The sequence below is a fragment of the Pogona vitticeps genome, chromosome 1, assembly GCF_051106095.1.
Source record: "Pogona vitticeps strain Pit_001003342236 chromosome 1, PviZW2.1, whole genome shotgun sequence".
Taxonomy (NCBI): Eukaryota; Metazoa; Chordata; class Lepidosauria; order Squamata; family Agamidae; genus Pogona; species Pogona vitticeps.
In genome coordinates this window covers 103,394,275-103,419,821 of record NC_135783.1, presented here as the reverse complement: position 1 = coordinate 103,419,821, position 25,547 = coordinate 103,394,275, and the positions used below count along the sequence as shown (strand labels likewise).

General features: G+C 43.9%; 2 protein-coding genes across 16 annotated transcripts in view; one reads left to right on the top strand and one right to left on the bottom strand.

Annotated features, from left to right (window-relative positions):
* The window catches only part of KLHL32 (kelch like family member 32), a 114,228-nt gene extending 95,327 nt beyond the window's left edge, over positions 1 to 18,901 (top strand). For 9 of the 13 annotated variants that reach the window (XM_078380308.1, XM_078380307.1, XM_078380316.1 and 6 more), the window contains 3 exons: positions 10,137 to 10,329; positions 11,185 to 11,279; positions 14,671 to 18,901. In XM_078380308.1, the coding sequence (XP_078236434.1) occupies positions 10,137 to 10,329; positions 11,185 to 11,279; positions 14,671 to 14,832 (450 nt within the window). In that variant the 3' untranslated portion in view covers positions 14,833 to 18,901. Of the gene's footprint in view, positions 1 to 10,113; positions 10,330 to 11,184; positions 11,280 to 14,670 lie in introns of all 13 variants that reach the window. The other 4 variants (XR_013538524.1, XR_013538523.1, XR_013538522.1 and 1 more) reach the window with 3 other exon arrangements.
* A 1,567-nt stretch (positions 18,902 to 20,468) lies between these two features.
* The window catches only part of MMS22L (MMS22 like, DNA repair protein), a 113,882-nt gene continuing 108,803 nt past the window's right edge, over positions 20,469 to 25,547 (bottom strand). For all 3 annotated transcript variants that reach the window (XM_020782627.3, XM_020782707.3, XM_078380297.1), the window contains exons 24-25: positions 25,006 to 25,173; positions 20,469 to 22,528 (exon numbers count right to left, since the gene is read on the bottom strand). In XM_020782627.3, the coding sequence (XP_020638286.3) occupies positions 22,447 to 22,528; positions 25,006 to 25,173 (250 nt within the window). In that variant the 3' untranslated portion in view covers positions 20,469 to 22,446. The remainder of the gene's footprint in view (positions 22,529 to 25,005; positions 25,174 to 25,547) is intronic.

The following is a 25,547-nucleotide window of genomic DNA, read 5'->3' as shown; positions in this document are numbered from 1 at the left end:
AAAGTTTACAAAAACAGGCACTTAAGCTAAGGCAGCAACACCTACGATCTTATTTGTGGGAACGTTCCCTTTGTCCCATGTCAACTGTGGAAACTGCACCACCTTCTCAGGTTCAATCGGTTTCCCCAGGAGCCTCGATTGCATCTTCGACAAAATCGAAATCTAAGTCTAAGACCATCACTAAGTCTACCATGGGTGCTTCAGCACCAGTCTACACCGGTACTGAAGTATCCTCCGGTACTGGACAAACAGTCCAAACCAAAGAAGCCTAAGAAATCGTCCTCTTATTCTCAATCCTCCAAACACCAGAAGGACAAGATGGCCTCTTCCATCCAGTTACAAGAGCCGCAAACTATTTGCCTCAATTCCATATCTGTGGAAAATGACCATTCTCTGCCTCCACCTTCAGGCCAACCACCTTCGCCTCTTTTGGCTCAGTCCCCCTCATGGGCTAATACTTCGGTTAAGGTTATAGTACTGCCTTGCTATGACCACTCGACCCCTTCGGGTTGCTCTGTCTCCGAGTGTCAGTCAGATTCAGCTTCCATCGCTGATCCACAACCTCCACACAAGCAGACCCGAAAGGCACACCATACACCAGAGACTGGTCCTACTGATGTCGACGCACCACTTCCACAGGCGTTGACAGGATTACTTGCATCCCATGATTCACTTTCACAGCACCGTCATGCCAAGAGGGTTACCCTCTATGAGCCACCGGCATATTATGAGCTCCCGCCACAGCGATACCATCACCGTCAATACTGGTATTGGTGTCCCAATATAGAGGTTTATATGGAGCCTAAGCGCCCTCAGTACTCCTACTACTATTCCGATTCTGGTTCTGGCTCTCCTCTTCCATGCCAACTGCAGTACCATGATCAGTCCTCCTCGGCAGATCACTCCTCAGTACCAGTACCAATACCGAGAGCTCAGAAGTCCTCCAGAAAGAGGAAGCATGCCTCACCTCCTTCTTTTACTACACTGGTACTGAAATGTGTTAAACTATCCTCCAATTTATACGAAACTCATGGAGACAATACGGCTTTTCTATCCAAGCATCCGCCCTCAAACTCGGTCATAGTTGATGCAACTCAAAACAAAGCAGGAAACTTGACATCATTGGATGTCGGGTATACTCCCTAGAATTCTTTACATTACGCGCTGCTAACTACCTTGCAGCCATGGGTGCATACTACCGTTTCTTATGGAACAAAGCACTTCCTTCTCTTCAATTGGCTAAGAGTGAATATAAATCTAGAGGCCTCACTTTCCATCAAGATACCATGGCTGTCGCACTCCAGGAGCGCATCACAGCAAGGCACGTAATAGAAGCTACTTTGAAGTACATGGCCACAGCCATTGCCATTCAAAGACATGCTTGGCTCCGCTCAGCTCATATCTCGGATGATTCTTGCATGGAACTTTATTACAGGCCCCAGCGCTACCAATGCTGGCACCCATATCCTTACCAGCAATGCAGATCCTTTCCTGATAAACAGAGATACTAACCTCAGGTTGCATCCACTTTCCAGACTTGCCATTCCACTCAGCGTCAACATCCCCATCAGTCCTTTTGTTGCCCTGACAAAAAACCAAAGCAGAATCTTTGACTTTCAAGTCACCCGTTCTCCCCCGCTCCACTTACCACATCCTCATCAAATTTGCTTCGCCGCCTATTTTTCAGCCTGAGCTGCCATCATCACCGACAAGTGGGTCCTCACTATCATTGCTGCCAGTTACGCCATAGAACTCGCTGTCCTCCCACCTCTAAGGAGAGTCCTCACTCCACCATCCCATGTTTTCAGCCTAGAAATTCAATCCTTTCTCTCAAAAGATGCTATTTTACCTGTCACCTCACCAGACGCCGACCTCAGGTTTTTCTCCAGATACTTCACGGTACCCAAGAGAGATGGTGGTCTCCGCCCTGTCCTCGACCTACAGGACCTGAATTATTACATCTTTCAGCAACGCTTCTGCATGGTTACTCTACAACACATCTTACTTCTTCTCCAGGGTGACATTTAGTTCACTGTCATCAACCTAACCAACACCTATTTTCACATCAATATACACCAGGATCACAGAAAGTTTCTCAAATTCTCTCTCCTAAATACTGTCTACGAATTCAAGGCCCTTCCTTTCGGCCTTTCTACTGCTTTCCGTGTCTTCATAAAGTGCATGGCCCCAGTAACAGCCTATCTCCGCACTCAGGGAATTTCCATCTTCCCATACATTGAAGACTGGCTAGTGGTGGCCCCCTCCCTTCTTCAAGCACTCCGTGACGTGAATTTCACCCTTTCCCCTCCTCGAGAACCTGGGACTACAAATCCACCCTTACACCTTCACAGCAGGTGAACTATGTAGGCGCAGTTCTAGATTCCCGCAAAGCGTGAGCCTACCTTCCCCAAGACCATGTTACAAAGATCCGTGCTGCCCTTCAGTACTTCAAGCCACATGCATTAGTCACCACGCTTCAGACCCAGTGCCTCCTCGGACTCCTAGCATCTACATCAGTCATCCAACATGCCCACCTGAAAATGTGCACCCTTCAGGCTTAGTACTTGTCCCTCTTCAATCCCATATCAGACCCACCCTCCATGTTATTGAGGGTCACCCCAGAACTTGCAGCACCGCTCCAATGGTGGAACGCACCAGCCAATCTTTTCATGGGCAGACCCTTTGCACCTCTCTAACTTACCATATAGATAACAATCTTATTTATTTGTTTGTTTGTTTGTTTGTTTGTTTGTTTGTTTGTTTGTTTGTTTGTTTGATTGATTGATTGATTGATTGATTGATTGATTGATTGATATCCCGCCCATCTGGTCTAGTCGACCACTCTGGGCGGCTTCCAATAAGGTGTATATGATAAAACATAAGGATTTTACAAACAGTCCATAACACATACAATAATAAAACAAATAATAAATGAAAGAAAAAATAAAGAATTAAATATTGACGGGGGGAAGGCCTGAACATACAACCATGTTTTTAGTTGACTCTTAAAAGTGCCCAGCGTAGGGGCCGCACAAATCACTGGAGGAAGGTTATTCCAGAGGCGAGGAGCCACTGCTGAGAAGGCCCAGTTTCGTGTCCTTTCCTTCCGGGCCTCCCTCGGCGTTAGGCTCCTCAGCCTCACCTCCTGGCTCGTGCGGGTGATCCGAGTAGGCGGGAGCAGGCGTTCCGCCAAGAATCGGGGTCCTAAACCGTTTAGGGCCTTATATGTAAGCATTAACACTTTGAAGTCAAAGTGCCATCCGGAGTTTGGCTCAATCTCCCCCCGTTTTGCAGGACTGAGCCCTGCTACTCCTGATTGCCTCACCCCCTCCCAACATCAGGAGAGGACTTTTGAAGCCAAAGGTGTTTTCAGGGCCTTACTGGACCAGCATTCCTGTGCTGGGGGGAGCGGAAGATCTTCTACCTGCCACAACTCACTGGGTGAGAGTCAGTAAGAACTGTGGCTGGGCTGGTACCAACTGCCATCCGGAGTTTGGCTCAATCTCCCTCCATTTTGCAGGACTGAGCCCTGCTACTCCTGATTGCCTCACCCCCTTTGACGCCAAAGGTGTTTTCAGGGCCCTACTGGACCAGCATTCCTGCGTTGGGGGGAGCAGATCTTCTGCCTGCCACAGCTCACTGGGGAGCAATCTGAGAGCGGCTTGGGTCCTTTCCCCTGAAAAGAAGAGCTGCAGTGTGGTGAACATTGGAGCCGGAGCTCAGAACGTGAAGCCTCTGGAGTTTGTGGCGGCTTTCAGCAGAGCTCGGAAGCTCTTCGCTCGACCCCCGGAAGACATAGTTCCACCTTTGCTGGGGAGAGACCTAAGAGTCTCCCTGAGACTGGAGTCTGAAGCCAGAAATTGCTGGGTTTCCTGCGGCTGTCCGTGTGTGTGCTGTGGATGCTGGCGAGCAGAGCAGTTTGTCCCAGGCTCTCGGAGGGAGGTCTTCAGTGAGAGAGCTGAGACGCCCGCGTGGGAGAGAGATCAAGGGAGTGAGAGCTATCTGCTGTGGGTTTGCCGGCCGGTCAAGTTAAGAAAATGGCCATGTTGGATGCTCGAATGAGAAATCCTTTCCCTGGACTTACTCTCTCTGCTTGCTCTCTTAAGACTATTAACAACGACTTTTAGCTGTCTCTCATGGGAGGGAAATGACAACGATAATACCATTCTCAGTGTGGATTTTGGTGTCTTTGATGCTTCTTGTATCTTATAATGTATCTTATAATTTGGGATTTCTAACTGATAGCACTTTAATTGACTTATATATTTATTGTGTTATCTAATTTGTTGAATTAATTTAGGGTACTTCCTTTTTCTTTTTTCTTTTTTCTTTCCTCCCTTTTTCCTTTTTTTGATATGGAGTGGAGGGCCTATTTGCCCAGCGAGGGACCTCTGAACATCCCGGTGATCATGGGTAGAGGGAAATATGGCGTTGGCACAGTTCCTACTCGTGTCAGAAAAACGATGAACAGTTGTCTGACGGCTGTTCATTGTTCTGAGACTGTGACCAACCCTCAGTATCGAGGTAGCCAGCCCAGCCAACCATCCACTCTAACTCTGGTACTGTTGAATGCCAGGTCTGTATCCAACAAGCCCCAGGTGATTCACGATCTTAACCTGGAGGTGGATGCAGACCTGCCATGCATAACCGAGACGTGGATTGGCGGAGAGGGGGGTCCTCCCCTGGCTCTTGTCTGCCCGCCTGATTATGCCATCCAACTTTTCCAAGTCTACAAAAGGAAATGTGAGTTGCACAGGCTGATGAAATTATTATAAGTATAGAGCAGAAAAACTTCAGGCTCTGTCTCCTGTTCAGATTTCCAGGGACCCATTAGCAGGGTGACATTCCACTGCACTGCTGGTTAGAAGATTTCAGAAATTATACTACCAAAAAAAGTAATGTTTCCTAGCTTTGCCACTGCCTGCCTCATATAATCCAAGAGAATGCCTGGATTGGCGAGACGTGGATTGGCGGAGAAGGGGGTCCTCCCCTGGCTCTTGTCTGCCCGCCTGATTATGCCATCCAACATCAGGGTAGACTGGAGGGCCGGGGGGAGTAGCCATTGTTTATAAATCCAGCTTGGAGGTTACTAGGCGCTCCTCGGTGGTAAAGCTGGGTCTAGAGGCACTCCACATGTCGATTGGGGCCAGGGATGGTATTGGGATTTTGCTGGGTTACCGCGCTCCCCGCAATCCAGCCACTTCCCTTCCGGAGCTGGCTGCCTTTGTCTCCGCGGCATTGTTGGGATCCCCAAAGCTTTTGGTCTTGGGTGATTTCAACGTGCATGCGGGGGCAGAAGCTATGGGGCCAGCTCTTGAGTTCCTGGAAACCATGGCTTCCTTGAACATGTCCCAACATGTCAACGGTCCCACCCATGTGGGTGGCCACACATTGGACCTGTTTTTTTCCACCAGTTGGAGTGAGTGTGGTCTGATGGTGACTGACCTCGTGTCGGTCCCTTTGTCATGGTCAGATCACCACCTGATAAAATGTAACCTCACAGTGGCTCTCCCCCCCCTCACAAGGAGCAGGGACCTATTTCTATGGTCCGCCCTCGAAGGCTACTGGATCCTGCTGGATTCCAGGATGTCATGAGAGGGGTCACGGCGGACCTGGCTAGTGCTCCTGTCGATGCTCTGGTTGATAGCTGGTCCACCATTGCAACCAGGGCTATAGACACGATCGCGCCTAAACGCCCTCTCCATCGTAGAGCTCGGCCAGCGCCCTGGTTTAACCAGGAGCTTCGAGCACTGAAGCAATATAGAAGGCTAGAGCGTAGGTGGAGGAAGAACCTGACGGATTATAATAGGATAGCTGTTAGGGTTGCAACTAACCTTTACCTGTCTAAGGTAAAGGCTGCTTGTCGAACTTACTTCGCTAACTGGATAAGCGAAGCATCCAACCAGCAGGTGGAGTTATTCCGTATAGTGTGTGACCTATCCAGAACTGGTCTGGATTATAGGCCTCCCCCTAGTTTTTCATCTGACCAGTTTGCAGCCTTTTTAAAATCTAAAGTGGAGGCCATCCGACGGGACCTCTCTCCTTTTTTGAACACAGTGAGTCAAGCAGAGATGTCCAGCGCTCCATATTGCCCGGTAACCCTTGACTCCTTTCAGCCTGTCATGCCTGATTCTGTGGCCAGAGTGCTTGACCGCTGTCGAGCCACCACCTCCTCCTTGGACCCTTGCCCAGCCTGGCTAATCAAAGCAGCCAGGCCGATAACAACAGAATGGGCCACTGCAATAATAAATGGGTCTTTCCTTGAGGGCAGGTTTCCCTCTGCCCTCAAGGAGACACTCATTAGGCCCATAAGAAAGAAACCTAATTTGGCGGTGGATGAAATTGGCAATTATAGGCCCATCGCCAATGTTTCTTTCATGAGCAAAGAGGTCGAGAGGGTGGTGGCTGACCAGCTTCAGGCACATCTGGATGAAACAGATGCCCTGGATCCATTTCAGTCGGGCTTCAGGCCTTGGTTGCCCTGTACGATGACTTGTTGAGGGAGGCCGACAGGGGTAAAATATCTTTGTTGGTCCTCCTCAACATCTTGGCGGCCTTCAATACCGTTGACCATGGTATCCTCCTGGGGAGGCTCTCTGAGTTGGGTATCGGTGGCTTGGCTCTGGCCTGGATCCGTTCCTTCTTGGAGGACTGCCCCCAGAGAGTGCAGCTTGGGGAGAGTATTCCGGCCCCGTGGAGTCTCAAATGTGGAGTTCCACAGGGGTCGACTATTTCCCCAATGTTGTTTAACATCTATATGAGGCCGCTGGGTGGGGTCATCAGGGGGTGTGGAGCATCGTGTCATCGATATGCTGATGACACCCAGCTCTACATCTCCTTTTCACCAACTGCAGGTGATACTGTCCTGTTCCTCCAGCGCTGCCTGGGGGCCGCACTGCAATGGATGCAGGAGAACGGGCTGAGGCTGAACCCAGACAAGACGGAAGTTCTGAGGGTGGGTGGCCATGTGGATGGTGGCTTGAGAAACTCCCTCATGTTTAGGGGGGTGGCCCTGGCCACGAAGAGTGGGGTCCATAGCCTGGGGTACACCTGGACCCGACGCTCACCATGGAAACGCAGGTGGCGTTGGTAGTCCGCACCGCCTTTTTCCACCTTTGGCAGATTGCCCGGCTGCGACCTTGCCTAGACATGGGGGCGCTCACTACCTTAGTATATGTGCTCGTAATATCTAGATTAGACTACTGTAACACGCTCTACGTGGGGCTCCCTTTGAAGCTGATGCGGAAACTTCATGTGGTGTAGAATGCGGTGGCCAGACTCCTTACTGGAGTGAGAAAATACCAACATATCTCTCCTACTCTGGCCATGCTGCACTGGCTGCCCAATCAACACAAGCCCGACCGGATGGGGTGCTCACTGCAAGGGACTACAGTTTCACACTCTATGGTCTCCCTCCAAAAAACTGCTTCACATAAACAACTTAGAACTTCTAGCCGTATTCAAGGCTCTCTGTGCATTTGAACTGTTGGTCACCGGCACCGTTGTTCAGATTATGACAGACAACACCACGGCCCTATTTTATCTCAACAAACAGGGTGGGACACATTCTCTTCCCTTGCTTTACCTTACCATCCAGCTCTGGGAGTGGTGTCTCGAGCACCACATATTCCCAATAGTAGTTCATATCTCCACTAACCACAGTCGTATAGCGCACTGGTTCTTAACCTTGGGTTACTCAGTTTTGGACTGCAACTCCCAGAAGCCTTCACCACCAACTGTGCTGGCTGGGGTTTCGGGGAGTTGCAGTTCAAAAACATCTGAGTAACAAAGGTTAAAAACCACTGGTATAGCGGACTCTCTCAGCAGACTCAGTTCGCAGATGCACAATGGTCCCTCGACGACTCCATCTTTCACCAGCTAACCACTTTATGGGGACAACCACGCATGGACATCTTTGGATGGCGTGGCCTTTTGAACCTCTTGCCACAGCGTCCAATCGCCTTCTTGCTTACAAGACCCTCTCCCTTGTGGCCATTACTTCTGCTCGTAGAACTTCAGGAGTTGCTGTGCTTAGAGTCGACCCTCCTTTTCTTCAATTTTACCTGGACAAAGTCACTCTTTATCCCAATGTCTCCTTTCTTCCAAAGGTTGTTTCTGAGTTCCACCTTAAGCAACCCATCATTTAACCTACCTTTTTTCCATCACCTCTTAATGACTTGGAACGTTCTCTCCACCTCTTAAGACGTTAGGCGAGCATTGGCCCTCTATGTTTCAAGGACCGCCTCTTTCCGCAAATCCAAGAGATTTTTTGTTTCTCCACACTTACCACACAGAGGATGCTTTATATCCTCTCAAACCATCTCTAGTGGCTTATATTGACCATTCGCTTGGCATATCAGTTGGCTAAGAAGCGTCTTCCAGTTGGAGTTAAGGCTCATTCTACGAGGGCAGTGGATACTTCTGCAGCATTCCTCAGAGGCATTTCTATCCCTGATATCTGCAGGGCTGCTACGTGGTCCACGCCGTCCACCTTTGCTGCTTGGACTTCCGAGCTAAGTCAGATGCTGCATTTGGACAAGTGGTCCTGTCGTCTGTTCTTCTGTGACGTCCCTCCTCCAGTCAGGTAAGCTTGTTAATCACCCATTAGTGTGCATTCACAGAGACCACGAAGAAGAAAGAGAGGTTACTTACCTGTAACTCTGGTTCTTTGAGAGTGGTCATCTGTGAATTCACACTTCGTGCCTGTCCTCCCCTCTGTCCGTCATGTCTGTTTCATTTTAGTGGCAGGCAGTTTGGGAACTGAGGCACTAGCCAGGATGGGAGGGCCACGTGCACTGGGTGTGGTGGTCCTGGCGAACGAGTGTTAAGCTCTAGAAGGTTCTGGAAGCCTCTGTGCAGGCAGATTAACCCATTAGTGTGAATTCACAGATGACCACTCGAAGAACCAGAGTTACAGGTAAGTAACCTCTCTTTTTCCACTGACAAGACTGATGCCTGTTAATACATATCTGTATTAGAGATCTGTGGTGAAACACGTTTCATGCGTATGTCGACAGGAATATATTTTGGTCTGGCTCTCCGTAAAATCATATCTTGGTTTATGCCTTTCACTTTCCAGTAACCCTATTCTCCAAGCGTGTCCTTATTGTGCTGCCTTCTAGGGTCAGAAATGAGGCCCTCCAACCTCCTGGCCCTCAACCTATTTTTTGAGTCAGGCTTTGGCGTGATAGTTACCAAGGAGTTAAAAGGTAGCGAGGACACGTTTGTGTTTTTACGCACAGCCTCTTTTTAAAAATTCTGTTGGCATATCGCAGACGGTGGGCACTGGCAGGAACCTCACATCTGCTTGCGTCTTGCACAGAATCTCAATAGCTCTATCATTTGGTGCTGGTGCCTGCTTCCGTGCTAGGCCTTTGTGGAGTGCTGATAATGCCTACCATCTGCCACCGAGCACATCGCTACCTGCCAACAGGCAGGCTAGGGTGACCTCTGCTTCTCCACTGCTGATTAGTATTCACACACTGGCTTATTAGGAATGACCCCACCAGGCCCCTCTGTTTCTTTGCCTTTGCTGTGCTTGGAGGCTTACCTGGCAGTCACTGCTGTGGAGGAAGCTAAGATATAATCAGGGGATGCAGGCAGGCTTTGCAAAGCAGATGGTGTCTATAGTTCTCTGTCAAGGGACTGGACTGTTAATGCAAATATTAATTCCTCCTAGTCAAATACTACATAATATAATGGATAGCTATACATTATGGGGGCTACACAGAGCAATTGTTTTAGGATTTCCACTGTTTCATACTCACTACTATCCTCTCCTCAAACAGCACAAAAATTGTATTTCATCTTATACTGATTACAAACATTGCTGTTCCTTAAAGAGTGGAACACATTAACAAATTGTAAGAAGAGGCTGGGCGAAGGCATTTCTTCTTAACCAAACCTTTGGATAGAATGTAATTAGTTGGAGTCAATTTGAGTGGTTAAATTATGAAAGAAAAAGGCAGTTACCAGTTACAATGTAAATAACATTTTGATGTGGTTTTATAGGATTGTATTTGGAGGATGTGTATTGTAAGCTTATTTAAGCTCCAATAAGCGGGAAATTAAGTCGTATTTTCCCTAGAAATGCAGAAAATTAATGAGACCCAGTTCTCTTTTGGCTCTCTTTCCAGAATAAATGGCTTAGTCGCAGCCCCATGTTGCAGAGGAGAGTTTACCATTCCATGGCTGCTGTTCAAAGAAAGCTCTATGTTTTAGGTGGCAATGACCTGGATTATAACAATGATAGGATACTTGTCCGCCACATAGACTCGTACAATATTGACGCTGACCAGTGGACACGCTGCAACTTCAGTATGTTGACAGGTAAGTAGCTTTTCATCTATGTTTGCCATTGAAACAAATGTACAAGATTGCAGAGGCAAGCCATGTCAGCAACAAGAAAAAACAAAACCCAACAAAAACTACAGTGTAGTGGCAGAATCAGCTATAGGACCAATATAATTAAGATGGCAAATCCGGGTGGGTATCAAGCTGTTTCAAAGTCATGTGTGGAGTTTAGTAAACTTCCTGTTTATGTTGTGTCGCAGATTCACCATATGTGTGTGGATCAAAATTTGCTGTAGGTGTACTCTAGTTCAGCCTTTCACTCATAACTGGGTAGAGGTTAATTATTACTGATCAGCTGTAAGAGCAGAGTACAGGAAGAGGAACTTTTAAAGCAAATTCAAGAGACTCTTTTTTAAAGATGACTAACACTGTTGCCACCAGTAAGATACGGAGTATGCATAATTTACTGGGTATGTGGAAGAGGTTAGGAATATAGCTTGTACATTCCAGTGGTGGAACTTCTTCATTCTCTTCACAATAATGCTTCCTCTTTATACTGTGCTGGGAAGAGAAGTGGGATAAAGTTGTGTGTGTGTTTTAAGTAAGGGAGCAAATGTGTGCAACAGCAGGAAAAGAAAACCCTTCACTCTGTCAATGTATGTGTATGTGTATTCTGGTGTTTATTTAAAACATTTAGAGAAGTACTGAAAGGTGTAGCCTATTCTGTAAATTTTAAAAGAGACTAGAGTCTATGTTTTCTACTTTAAACCATTGGCAAATCTGAAAGCTTTGAATGTCATAGTCTGTCTGCAGTATCTTGTAGGAAAGCAGTGCTAACTTTCTGTAATAGATTAACAAACATCCGCAATTAATTTTACTTTTTTACTTTAGGCCAAAATGAATCTGGAGTTGCTGTTCACAACGGCAGAATATATTTAGTTGGTGGTTATTCAATTTGGACAAATGAACCCTCAGCATGTATCCAAGTGAGTGATTTTGATTATTTTTTGAAGTCTCTCATAATTTTGCAAAATTATGTTTTATAGCTTTACTGTTGAAACGGATGGCATGCCTTTAATAGGAAAAAGCAATGAGAGTTGCTTTCAACTTCAAAAAGGAGGCATTCAGGAAAGAAAACACATCCAAGTAAATAAACCTGTAGATGGCTTACATTATCCACCATTACTGATACCTACTTTCTGCTTCCGTAGTATTTTTACAGAAGCTTGCCTGCATAATGCTGCTGCTCTTTATACTGTTCTATTGCTGTTGGTCTACCTATGCCTTTAGATTGTGTCTGATTTTATTTTGCTTTAAACTGAATCCTCGGAACTTAGTCTACAACAGGAACTTCCATTATGATAATTATAATCTTAGAACTGCAGAGCAGGAAGGGACCCTGTTGTTTTAAAGTGCAGATCACCTTGCTGCTGATATGTACACTTACATGATTGGAACACAGCTTTTGTCTTTTGAATATTTTACTGTTTACGTGCTCTCTCTCCCCCCCCCCATTTTTATACAGACTTATACAGACCCCAATTGTATAAAATAAGGGGATTATTATTCTTTTATTTGTACGATCAACAGATCAGATGTAAGGGGGATTAGGAACGGCCTTTTCTCTCATCAGTGGCTCTACTAAGAGAAGAGTATGGGGGGTGACTTTGTTGAGTTTCTCTTAGCGTTCTGAAGGTTTGCTCAACCCTCTGGAATCAATCAAGGGCAGAGGGAGTCCCTCCTTCGTGGTCTGCTATCTGTGGAACAACCTAATTAGATTCCACCCATTTTGCAGCTGATTTGTCTTCCCCTTCCCCCCATAATGGGGGGGGGGGGAGAAATCTCTTGTAAAAAAGATGGAAGAAAGGATGAGGAAATTTGAGAGGGTTACAGTTGGAATTCTGCAAATGATACAGGGTGATCATTACACAGTAAAGCTTTGTCTGTATGTATGCCACACCTTTCTTTCAGTCTCCCGAAACTTAATAGTAGCAGAGCCATCTTTGGCAGTGGTTTTTTAATTCTTGACTTTCTTTTCTTTAATTACTAGAATTGTTTTTAAACTAAAGACATTCCATTTCACTTTGGAGGTGCACTGAAGAGTTCAGGTTTCCCTGGTTTAGTTTGTAGTAACTGGCCACACAGCAAAACCTTGTTTGGAGCTTGTTAATGTAACTCTCTTGAAGCCCAGCAGGTGGTGCAGCTTCAGAAGAGCTATTTCATAAGCTGTTAAAAGCTGTGAACAGGAATAGAGTGCACCTTTACTCATTCTCTATTTTCTCTCTCCTTTTTTCACTCTTTAGGTGCTCTAGTGTAGTGGTTCTCAAACTGGGGTCCCCAGATGTTCTTGGACTGCAACTCCCAGAAATCCTGACCAGCACAACAAGTGGTGAAGGCTTCTGGGAATTGCAGTCCGAGAACATCTGGGGTCCCCAGTTAGAGAACCACTGCCCTAGTGCAGAAGCAATGTGGCACCAAGATGTTTTTTTTAAAGCTCTTCCTTGTTTAAAAAAATGTATTTTCTTGTCATTTCTAAGCTTTAAGAGAAGTTTTGCCAAGAGGCACTTTGTTCGCTGTTTCTGTATGCTGACACGGTAGCTCTTCTGCATCTGTTCAAGTGATCACACGACTGAACCAATACAAATTAATCCTTTAAAAAAATAGACACCCCAGTAGTGGAGGGGAAAACTGAATTTTGTGGGTGGGACTCCAGACTGATTTGCATTTCCTTTTGTGTCTTGTGGTCAATTGGAAAAAATGTGGATCAGCCTGCCCCAAACCTGTAGCATTTCCTACATTTTTCCAGTGTAGTCGCACACATAGTAAGTTCCAATGTATTAAGTATACAATGTAGCTGTTACTGTTAACAATTTTTATTTGCAGTTAAGTGGGAAATGCATAGCATGAATCCATCACTACACTAACACTCATCAGAAGAAGGTGCTACGACACCACATGCATGAAAAACAAAGTCTAGTTTTATGCAGTATTGTTAAACCTTTCATCTGAGGTGTCTTTTAAAAATGCTTCCTCTTTTACAGGGAGGGCTGCTCCTTCTGCCTTTACTTACAGTGCATCATTCAGCAAACTAGCCTTAAGCATTATCTGGAAGTTGAGTCATGGCAACTGGATTTCTTTCTCATTAGGTTGAAACTACTCATCCAAGTAGTTTGTTCAGTCCTAGATGACTGAGAATCTTCACAGATATATAGTCTTAAGGGTATTCCTCAGATACCCAGAGTACACCTGAAGCACAATAGCTGCCACAATTGACTGTATTCTGTGGAAAGAGGGGTATCACTTTTTAAATGCTCCAAGTACTGTACTTTAATAGATACTGGTGATTTTCTATAGCTGTAGAAAACCAGCTTGCTGGAGACAGAGAAATGAACCTAGCCTATTGCCTACACTGGTGTGTGTGCGTGTATGTGTTTGTAATTTATGAAGTGTTTTTAATTTAAGAAAACATTTTTTTTAAAAAAAAAAACCTTCCATATGTAGACAAGTTCAAGACCAGGGATTTTATTTTGACTTTAAAAAATTAATTTACCAACTGATTTTCTAGATGGCAATGGCTTCTGCCTTCCCTTTTTACACTGGCCAGTTGAAAATCCAGGAGCATTTTGAGGCTGCCGTTGAAAGACTGTCAGCCCAACTGCCAGTTCAGATGGTCTGTCACTAGAACAAACAACAGATTACAAAATACAATTGGCACAGTTATCCCCCCCCCTGCAAGTACAAAGAAATAATTCAATCACACAGGACCTAGTTATAATTCACCTGGTTGCATGCTGCCAACTCTGGATTTCCATTCCTTCTTCTCCCTAACTCATATACAGTGGTGCCCCGCATAGCGACGATAATCCGTTCTGAAAAAATCGTCGCTATACGGATTCGCCGCTATGCGGGACTAAAAACCCCATAGAAACGCATCAAAACACGTTCAATGCGTTCCTATGGGGAAAAAGCTCACCTTTAAGTGAAAATCCGCCATCCAGCCCGTGCTTCTAAAGCGAGGCAACACAGCAGGTGGCCATTTTGGAACCACCGATCAGCTGTGCTTCGGCGTCTCTCTCTCTCCACCCCTTGCAGCGGTGCCTTGGTCTCCTTCCCCAGGCTGGACCTGCAAGGGGAGAGAAAGAGTGCCCGCGCGCTGAAGTCGGCAGGGGTTTGCGAAGCTGGCTTCCCTGCGATCTTTGCAAAACCCCGCCCATCAGCTGTGCTTTGGGCTGGCTCTCTAGAGGCTCCTGCTTATAGGAAAATCAGTTTTCTCAGTGCCTAAAAGCAACTTGGAATTCCCATTATCCACAAGTAATGTTAAAGTTGCCCTCTGCTAATGTATCGTTGTCTTACCCACCTCTTCCTTGACTCTTACAGGTGCTGGATGTTAGCAAAGAAGGAAAAGAGGAAGTTTTCTATGGACCCACCTTGCCTTTTGCTTCTAATGGAATAGCAGCCTGTTTTCTTCCTGCTCCCTACTCTACCTGCCCAAACCTACAGCCTTTGCAAGTGCCTCACCACAAGATAGGCACTGTGTGAAATGAGTGGCATGACTCACAGGAGAATTTCTTCATTCATCCTTCATTTTATCTTGAATCCCCAAACTGAAAAAACGAAAACAAAAACAAAATTGCATTTCCTCCCTGCAATAGAAGCCAGGAGAGAACAAAACCAAAGGGGTCAAAATTAGACCAACCCCCTTTCCTACCTTCAAGTAGGAGTGAGCATCTTTATCTATTAAGATCCTTCACCCCAGTATTCTAGGAACATGGTGCGCAGTTCTCTGACCTCTTGCTCAAAAAGATCTGCCATTTTTCTTGATTTCCAGAAGTCCACCGCAGCAAAGAAAATGTTAGTTATTAAGGACTGTATATTACTGTAAAATGCAGTATGTTGAAAGGGAGCCCAAAGTAAGTTTTACTTATACTATTTGCTCCTTCTGTCACTAGAGAAGTCCAAGGAAATGAATGAAGAACAATATAAACTTTTAACTGAGCTGATGCAAACTAACTGGATTCTATTTTTCATCTAAAACTGCAGCTAGTATCCTGTTGTGTAGATTTGTTGGTACAACAGGAGTGATCTCACCGACAACAACAGAGTCTTGTTAATTATAGAGTTCTTGCTTCAACTGCAGGTTGCTCCAAATTCAGATTGCTTGCATAAACTCTACAGGGGCATTCTACCACTATCTCTTATGTCACTCCTATTGCACTGGTGGAGATATACAACAGGATTTTAGCCACTTAATTCTCAGAAACAAGGCTACAATTGTGGTGAGTTTGTACTGGTAAAGTTTTGAAAATTGCTTATGTTGAGTGCTTTTCCTTGGTATTAGGAGATCTTGAAAATTCAAAACTGTATATTTCAGCACATCTCGTCAAGGTAAGCCTCAAAACTAGTGGGTGTTTATGTTTGCTTCACAATGAAGGGGGTGGGCTAAAGGCTGAGCAAAAAAGTCATGTAGTTGTAATACTTTTTGCAGCAGGAAAGACAAAGATGAGGCACTACCATCAGCAAGAGAGTGTCACATTGCAGGAAGGAGTGAGACAGACACCTTAAAGGTCATGGTAAAGCCTTGCTGCAATGTTCAAGATTGCTCCCTATAGAATTAAGACAGGAGTGCTTAGACAATAGTGCAGCTTGTTTAGCTATCTTGAGTTCTTTTGTCTTTGTACAGATCCAGAGTGGCTTTCTGAAACTACAGTATTTAGCAGACACGTGAGGGAAATGGATTGTTTAATTCCAGTATCTACAGCAAAAGCTGTAAATACAAAATAAAGTCATGTCAAGACATCATCCTGAAATTTGAACTTTAAAATGTACTGTACTTTTCAAACAACGTTGTAGGAAAGCTTGTTTAGGGGAAGTCTGTTGCTTTGAAGTTAAAAAGCTAACTATTGCCTATTTGGAGTTTTCCCTAAAGAGTTACTTAAAATAGTGAAGAACCAGATGCTCCGTATACTTCTTGGAACACGTATCTAACAGTTCTTGCTGTTGTTTTGAACACAAGACAAGTAGGCATTGATGGGGCACTCCCTGATTTTCTTCAGTGAAAGAATACTGAAGATGGTATTTTCATCTACCCACTCATAAACATTTCGGCTTCTGCTGCTTAGAGCAGGGGTCAGGGAACTTTTTTACCTTTTACCCCCCCCCCCAAATTTATATAAGCCAACATTACCCCCTTGATTTGAAAGGAAGGAAATGATACAGTATTTGATGAAGCCACCTTTTTTCCCGCTTTAATTGGAGCCTTGCCTGTTCTTTTCATAGTTTTGAGTCAGTCTCTCTCTTTCTCACACACACAAACACAGACACAAATGAACATCCACCCTCCCTCCACCCTTTTTTCCTACCTTAATTCAAGCCTTGCCTGTTCCTTTTTTCATAGTTTTGAGTCAGTCTCTCTCTCACACATACACACACGCCCACCCACCCTCCATCCATTTTCTCCATACATTTAAATAAGCTTGATGAAGCCCTTGGTCTCTCGCACCTTCCTTCCCCTCATTAACTTGATCCATTCCCACCTCCTGCTTACTTGCATTCATTTCCGGAGGAAGCAGTCATTCGTTGCTTGATTGATTGCTCGGGCTGTTCCACAGCTGTAGCCAATTAAGCAGGCTTATCTCTGAACAAATGGAGGATTTACAAGTGCCTGCTGCAACCAGGAAATAACAGGGAAAGGTGGCTTACAATTTGAGCTTTGGCTGCAGGGGTGGGAGGGAGGGGTAGCGCTCTGCTCATTACCCCCAGGATGTTCACTTTTACCGTATTTGGAGTAATTTACCCCTGTTCCCTGACCACTGGCTTAGAGTATCTATTTTATTTATTTTTATTTTATTTTATTTATTGCATTTATATGCCACCCATCTAGACATAGTCTACTCTGGGCGGCTCACAACATATACAATAAAAACAATTTAAAATATACACAATTATTACATAGCTAAAAACAAAGCAATATAAAATATAAATCATAAGTTTACAATTTTAACAATTTAAAATAAACAGTTCCAAGATGGCATAGATCAAAAGAAAAAATAAGAAATAAGAATCACTTAATTGACTGAAGGGAAGGCCTGCTTGAATAGCCAAGTTTTCAACTGGCTTTTGAAAATGCCCAGCGAGGGTGCCAGCCAAATTTTGGTAGGGAGGGTGTTCCACAGTCGAGGGGCCACCGCTGAGAAGGCCCAGTTTCTTGTTTTTTCCTTCCGGGCCTCCCTCAGCGTCAGACCCCTCAGCCGTCCCTGCTGGCTATGTCGGGTAGATCTGGGTGGGAGAAGACTGATCACCGTAGTTTTCATGGGGAAAAAACAATAACCTTAAAAAATGGACCATGCTGGGGTGGAACAAACCTACCAAGAAATGCTCTTAAAGTTAGGCATATGCCATATCAACAAGGAAACAAGGGCATCCCCACTATTCTGTGCATAAAGGAATCAGAATAATCTAACAGAGATTTTGGGAAAGCCAAGTATTTGCATTCAGTCGTCAATACAAGGAAATGGCCAAAAATCTGATATGCAGTTGAAGAACACTTTTTTAAAAACCTGGAAAAAATGTGGCTGTGAGAGTTGGAAAAAGGGCACTCTGTAGCCTATATGAATTCCTTACATTTGTCTAGTATGCAGGTAGTTAATCAGGACATTGACTTGATTCTGGCTAGTGGATTTTGGTGTGCCAAATGAGCAAATCTAAAGGCCCCATAAAGCCTTTATATGGAAGTGTGCCAAGAAGCATAATACATCTTGCACCTGTTTCAGCACAAGAAGCTGCTTTAAATATTGTTGCTCAAATGTGAGGTTGGAAAGCAGGCAGATAGGCCTGTGTCTGCTGGAGTGCAAGTTTGCTTCCAAGTCATTTCCAGATCCATCACAGTTAAGACTTTGAATATAGACAAATATCTAGTTAAACTCTGAACAAAATAAAGAAACTGAGTGCATTGTATCTTATCTGTTTTCTTTACGAATGATTCCATTTAGATGGGTACAAAGTATTCACAGTCTGTCGGGAAGAAAAACTGGTAGCAAATCGCATATATATATACATGCATAATTTTATTATAGAATTAATTTGTATAGAATACAAATTTGCACACATTTCTCCTCATCTTTTAATGTATTGCAAACAACCATTTTGATGTTTGTTGAGAAATACTGTATACTGGACATTTCCTTTTCAGGTGCTGACGTGCTTAACATTCACCAGAATCTCTCAATCTGTGAGCAGATTCTGAATTTGACATATTTAAGAAGGTCTAGGGGGAGAAAAGCCCTGGCAGGCATACAGACACTATAACAGGAGCACAGAATATGAGGAGTGCTGGGGTTTAGAAGGAACTAAATATAAACTGAATCGTAGAAATGATCCCCAAAACTCTGCAGCAGAAATGTGATCTGTCACCACTATCCTGTTAAAAAATGCCACGTGCAAAGTCTCTTACATCCATAGCACTCCACCTTTGCTCTGGCTGTCTCTAGTGTGCAGTTACACTATGAAGACTGCCCATTAGCAACATAATGGCTTTACATTTGAGCAAGAGGTGACTGGATTCCCTGTTGTATGACCAGCATTAAAAGAGGAATCATGCAGATTCAAACAATATACTGGTCTGTGTGTTGTTTTATAAATTTCCAATCAATTGATCAAAACAGATTTCAAATAGGGATTTATATCAAGTGTTAGAAACTTACTTTATGGGAAAAGAGGGTGAACTATAATATAGTCCCAAACCCTCTCCGGGGTTCTGCAAGCTTTAGAAAGCCCATGTGCCGTAGAGAAAGTATGGTCATCACATTAGAAAAAGATCAAATGATGGACTGGACAAAGGGATCAGACAACGTGTGTCTTATTTGCCTGACCCATGAACAAGGCTTCAAACTTTGGTCAAAGGCTCAAACTCTGAGTGGCATGCCACTTACAAGATACCATGATTATAAACACACAGGACACAGAATATCTACTGTCTTCTTTCATCCACTGCAAAATTTTGTAAATTTCTACTCAGGTCCACTAATCACAGACTGCCAAACTGAATGCACTAGGACAGTGTGTGTGGGGGTGGCAACAGGCGTCCATCCATGTGGAGTGTGTTCATGCATCTGTGTGGGCGGGGAGGGCAGGCAGGTGTGCGTGTGTGCACATTCCTTCAGCCCTCGAAAATGTGTCTTGGCGGCCCGATTCTTCCAAGTCCATGGATTGGTACCGGTCCGGGAGTTGGGGACCCTGGCATTAGGGCATTTGATTTAGCTGGACCCAAGTCAGAAAACTGAGGGCTGCTGATCCAAGATTAGTTCTCCATAACGTAGGGATATCAACCATTGAATCTTCTGATCCTCATACTAGCAATGGGGCTATTTGCACAGGTGGACGTAACAAGAGTCCGCCCCCCCTGGAACCGGACCATCTGCTGCTGCCTCTGGCTCCACGCTTCATTCCAGTTGCTCAGAGCTCACGGTCAACTAGCCACTCGTCAGCCTGGCAGGGAGGCTCACCTTTCCTCCTCCTGCCAGGAGTGGCTAGTCGACTACAAGCTCCGGAGCAACTGAAAGGGATCACTGAGCCAGCGACAGCAGTGGACGGTTATGTCCACCTGTGCAGGGGCATTCGTATTCACATACAAATACCCCCTTTTCCATACAGTAAATAGACTTGCATTTACAAATCAAAATCTCAAGAATCTCTGTAACCCTAAATAAATCAACTGGGAAGAAGGTTCTTTGGCCAGGGTCGTGACTCTGAATGTTATGAAGGCATTCAACAACTGTAAAACCAAAAAGATTTTACAGTGGGGTCTTGACTTACGAACGGCTCGACATACGAACGTTTCGACTTACAAACCGCTCTCATAGGAATATATGGACTCGACTTACGAACTTAGATTCGAGTTACGAACTCTTCCCCCCCCCTTTTTTTAAAGCTAAGTCATCTTAGGTTAAAAGAAAAACAGAAAAATATCCCCCTCTAGTGGCAGAAGGCGGAATAGCAGCTTCCCATTAGTTTCTATGGACGAAAAGAGCAGATACGGATTAAATGGTTTTCAATGCATTCCTATGGGAAATGCAGATTCGACTTAAGAACTTTTCGACCTGAGAACTGCCTTCCAATACGGATTAAGTTCATAAGTCGAGACCCCACTGTACTATATATAAAGGATTTCAGACTTCTGGTGTGGCCTAACCCAACTTTTAACATTTAATGGGTAGAGCAACATGGATCAATACAGTACATTCTATAATCTGCCATGTGAGAAATATAATCATTTAGATCGTCTATGTACAAGTCCAGATAATTGTCCAAATCACATCTTTATAATCTTCCCTTGTAATATTGCAAATCATACTTGTTGCCTGTGTCCACAAATAGTCATTTGCCAGTGGTTATCTGAAACAATGTCATAAGGTTGCTTCACAGACTTTTGAACTTATTGCTTAACTACAAACATTTTAAAAGATAATTGTTCACAAAGTACTAGTGCAGAAACAGGTGGTACTTCTTTTTAAAAAATCTGAGTATTAATTATGCTTGAAATAAAAGATGTCCAGATAAGTTAAACAATTTGCTACAATATATGCTTCTATTCTCTTAAAAGTCAAAGGCTTCACTTTCAAGAAGTTAATGCTAAAGACAGACTTCTGTTTCTGTTATCTTGTGAATGGTAAAGACATAGATTTTGAAGGCATCTCACTTGAAGAGGCTTTTTAAGAAAACCTTTTAGAAATGGAGGCCTTTTGAGATGAATAAAACTCCTCCCAGGTGTAGGAGCTTACAAGAAGCTACAATGTGGGTTCAATAAGTCACTTTCATAATGAAAAGAACATCTATGCTCTACACTATTAAGTAGCCTAAAAGAGGCTTTTAGTTACTGAATTATCTGAAGTAATGATAGTTGATTTAGGGAAGAGATAATCTGCTACCTTTACATAAGAATACTGTAACAATACAGAAAGGCTCTGAACAAGATTATAGGGAAGTTTCCATGGCAGTAATTGATAAATGCAAAAAAGGGGGGGCACAGTCGTTATTAATTCTAAAAACTTAAGTTTGTTTCACTGGTTTTGCCACTAAGTCCGTACAATGTGGTGGTGCAATTCAAATGAATACTCACAAAGTTGCCAAGATTGTATCATTTACTGGAACTGCAAATTCCATGCACCAAATAAATTTATAAATTATGGGGAGAATTATGACGGGCCTTAGAACTAGAAGAATAAACTTTCATCACTGTCCTCAAATATCTAACAAATTCAATTTACTATATACACCATATAATCATATGAGATCTAAAAAGAAATTTAAACACATTTGTGTAACGCATTTCCTTCATGTTTTAGAATGTGGCTGAACTTGCCAAAGATTCTTACACCAATGACAGAGAGTTGGACTGGGGTGGAAGGACCCAAAAAAAGAGGACTAGGTGACATTCATATAAATGCCCTTGGTTAGAGTTCTTATAACTGACTCAAAGCTTGTTTTTGCACCACCTGCAAAACCATGCAAGGGTAACGGAGAGAAGGTTAGAGGTTCAATTCTGCAGCACGCATCTACACATTTTTAATATAGGGACAAAGCTAGGACAGCTGTCACCATGCCGTGCAATGCGTACACAAGCTCTTCTGTTAACATAAGGAGGCTCAAGCATTAGTGACCTAACCCCGGCCTTGCTTAGATTGAACCCCTTGCCATCACCCAGCTCATAGGAAGTGTTTATGTGCAAACTATCACTCAGGATATCTGAATGAAAGGTCTGACAGCCAAAGGATATTGATTCGTTAGAGCATGGGGAGAGGGAGGGTACAAAACAAAACCTTTACAGTGAGAGGTTGTCTTTGCTGTTTCCCCTTTGACATTTTTTGTTAAATGTTTAAAAAACATTCTTCAGCTAGAAACCGAGTTTCCTATAACGGGCATTTTCATCTTATAGGATTCAGTAGTTGGCAGCTGTCATTTAAAAGAGGAAAGGTCAGCTTAACTTTTTCCATATTGCTTGCAGTATTAAAATGATGACTCCAAACTGGATGCAGGGCAGGTTCATGTTTTGAAGCTCCCTGGAAAAGCTATTCACCTGTAGACAAGGCATTCTGCACTCTACACCAGGGGCCGACATCCCATAAAATGATGGTGTTGCAAATACCAATCAGCATGCTGCTAATGGGTCTCATTTTCCAGTTTCAGTATCTCTGTCTGTCCAGCCTCTGTGAGCTGAGATAAGAGTCTTTTATAGGCCTCTCTGTTAAGAAGGAATAAAACAAAAGAATATAACACTTTAATTAAAACCAGTGTCATGAAGCTTAAGAATCAGTCATGTCATTCTTAAGCTGTTTAAAGTAAATTGATAACAAGCCTGGGCATAATTTTTTTCTCATCCCCCACTCTGCACTGTTTATTTAAAAACACAGAAGGAAAATTACTCATCTGGTCTCATCTAGTTCATGAAGCAGTGGCTCTAAAGAAGGCTTAATTTAAACCAAGGACTATTCCAATCTACAACTACTACTTTATTGTTGTGTGCTATCCTTCCAAAATATAGTGACTGTAATACAGTACGTTCTTTGAAGTATATGAGATGTTCAAGGAGTGGTTTACCACTGCTACCTTCCTCCATGGAGATGCCATGGCCAAACAGGAATTTCAACCCATTCTATCCACACCATGCTGCCTTTTCCAATTTCTATTACAAACTTATATAAATGTGCATCAGGAAAATGAAACTCACTACTATTATTACCTGCTCTTCCATTAATCCATGCAAAGCATTTCGCACTTATGCTATTTCATTGCAGAAATCTCTCTCTTTAACATGCAATGAGTGTTTTGAGTGTCACTTCTTAGAGGATTGTCCAATCTCTAAAGGAAAATGTAGTTTTCCTAAAACACTACACTTGATTACCATATTTCCCCCAAAATAACACAGGTTCTTATATTAATTTTTGCTCCAAAGAAACATTTGGGTTTATTTTCAGGGAATTTTTTTTCATGTACAACAATCTACATTTATTCAAATACAGTCCTGTCATCTTCTTCTAGTTGTTGCACAATGGTGGAGGGCAGAGTTTCACTTAACTGGGGCTTATTTTGGGGGTACGGCTTGTATTACGAGCATCCTGAAAAATCATGCTAGGGCTTATTTTCAGGTTAGGTCTTATTTTAGGGGAAACAGGGTAATTTCGAAGACCAAATTAGTTTCTTTCCACTTCCACAGTCTAAAGAAAATAGGTACAATATTAGAATAGATTCAAAACGTTAGAATCGTGTGAGCAGTGCAGAGAGGTGACTTTGTATCAATTATCATCTTTATTTGTATCAAAGTGTTCCACAATTCAGAATCATGGACACACATGAAATATAGGGAAAATCAAAAACCAATTAAAATGTCACGATAAGCAGACTATTTTTCACCAGAAGCGGTCAGCGCTTGATATGTGTATAGAAATATTTCTTTCACTTCAGCCATCGTCCAAGGGGTCGCCGTCCATTAAGTGGGTGGGTCTGGTGCTATTCCAAGTGCAAAGCTTCTGGAAATGAAGGGGAACCTGGACACCGTTACCCAGGCGACACTCAAGTGTATTCACAACCGTTTCCCACTCTTTGGGAAAGCTCCTTCTATGTCCATTTTCAGATGAGGGTCATTGTATTACAGAAACAATATGGTTTGGTTTTCTTTTCATTCCCAGAATGTGCTTTTCTTTTCTTTTTTTAAAAAAATATGTACCAAAAATCCTTAGTTTGAGGCAAATATATTTCTTGAATCTTCGAAGAAGCAAAGTTTTATATGAAACCATCAGACCATTGATGGAAGCTTATTGGTATAAATCAGGGGTGTCCAACCTCTCACCTTCCCTGGGCCACATTAGAAGATGAAAATTTGGTTTGCACCGCACATACATTTGGTTTGGGCCGCATGGGGGGGGGCAGCCCTAGCTGTCCTCCGCAGCCCCACTCCAAGCGCACTTACCGACAGCTGCGACCTCAGACAGCTGAGGCTGCCAGCTTCAACTCCGGCGGTTTTATGGGGCTGTGGGGGGGTCCACCTATTGACGGGGATGGCGCAATGCAGTCACGCAGCCCCCCTCTCCCCTCCCACTCCTTCCTTCCTTCCCTCTCTCCCCCTCTACTGTTGTGACATGCCCTGGCCACATTCCGGCCGCAAGCGCCGGCAGTGTAACTTGAAACTTTGGAATTTCTTTAAAAATAAAAAAATTGCATTGGGCTGCATTACTAGCTGACCTGGGCCGCATGCGGCCCTTGGGCCGCAGGTTGGACAAGCCTGGTATAAATAATCATGTGCTATCAAGTTCATTCTGACTTATATACAGTGGTTTTTTTCCTCGGGGTTTTCCAGGTCGATAATACTCAGAGGTATCTTTCCCTTCTCTTGGGGGGGGGGCGCCCTGGGACTTGCAGCTTGCCTAAGGCCACACAGGCCGGCTCTTCTCCTAAAAGGTACACTCGGGAAATGAACTCCAAAGCTCTAGCTCCACAGCCAGATACCAAAACGGCGGAGGTGTACACACAAGCACATAAGCACCAAGTAGCAGAACATGAAAACAAACATGCTGTTATACTTCATAATTTAAAAAAATCTATATAGCAGTTAGATGAACCCTGCCTCCAAAGATGGCTGTGAAGATCTGAATATGCCTTTTGTGAAAAAGCCGGGTGAATTTCTATTCCTCACGCAAAAGCTACAGTAATTTCCAAGCATACCTTTGTGCAGTGTTTCTGCCAAGACCCTGTTTGTACTCCGAATTCCTCAGGGCTTCTGTCATAGCAGGAATCAGGCTGATAACTAGAGACTGGTCTAAGACTGCCACGGCTTCCAAGATGTTGTAAACCTGATTATCATATACAGTAGTGTAATCTTGGATAAACTGCCTGGAGGAAGAAACAAGGGCACTTAGTGCAAGGAACAGGAATTGGTTCTCAAAAAACAAACCCTACCAAAGAGATGTGGGGAAATGCTTTTTTTGGGGGGGGGGAAACATCCAGGGAGTACACAAATGCCAATATCACATGATCAAATCCGAGACAGAAAGAAAGGATAAAGAGAGATGACTTCATGATCCCCCCCATTGCCCCTGCATAAGTGGCAAGTACATGTGGGTGTTTATTATTTCAAGAACCAATTTATCAAGTTGGAGCATTACCCGAGGTTATCAAGTTGTGTTATCCCACCACCAGAATGGATGGTGTTGGTGGAACTGAGTCCTCCTCCCATGCTATAAAGTACTGAGGGATGGCAACTGATC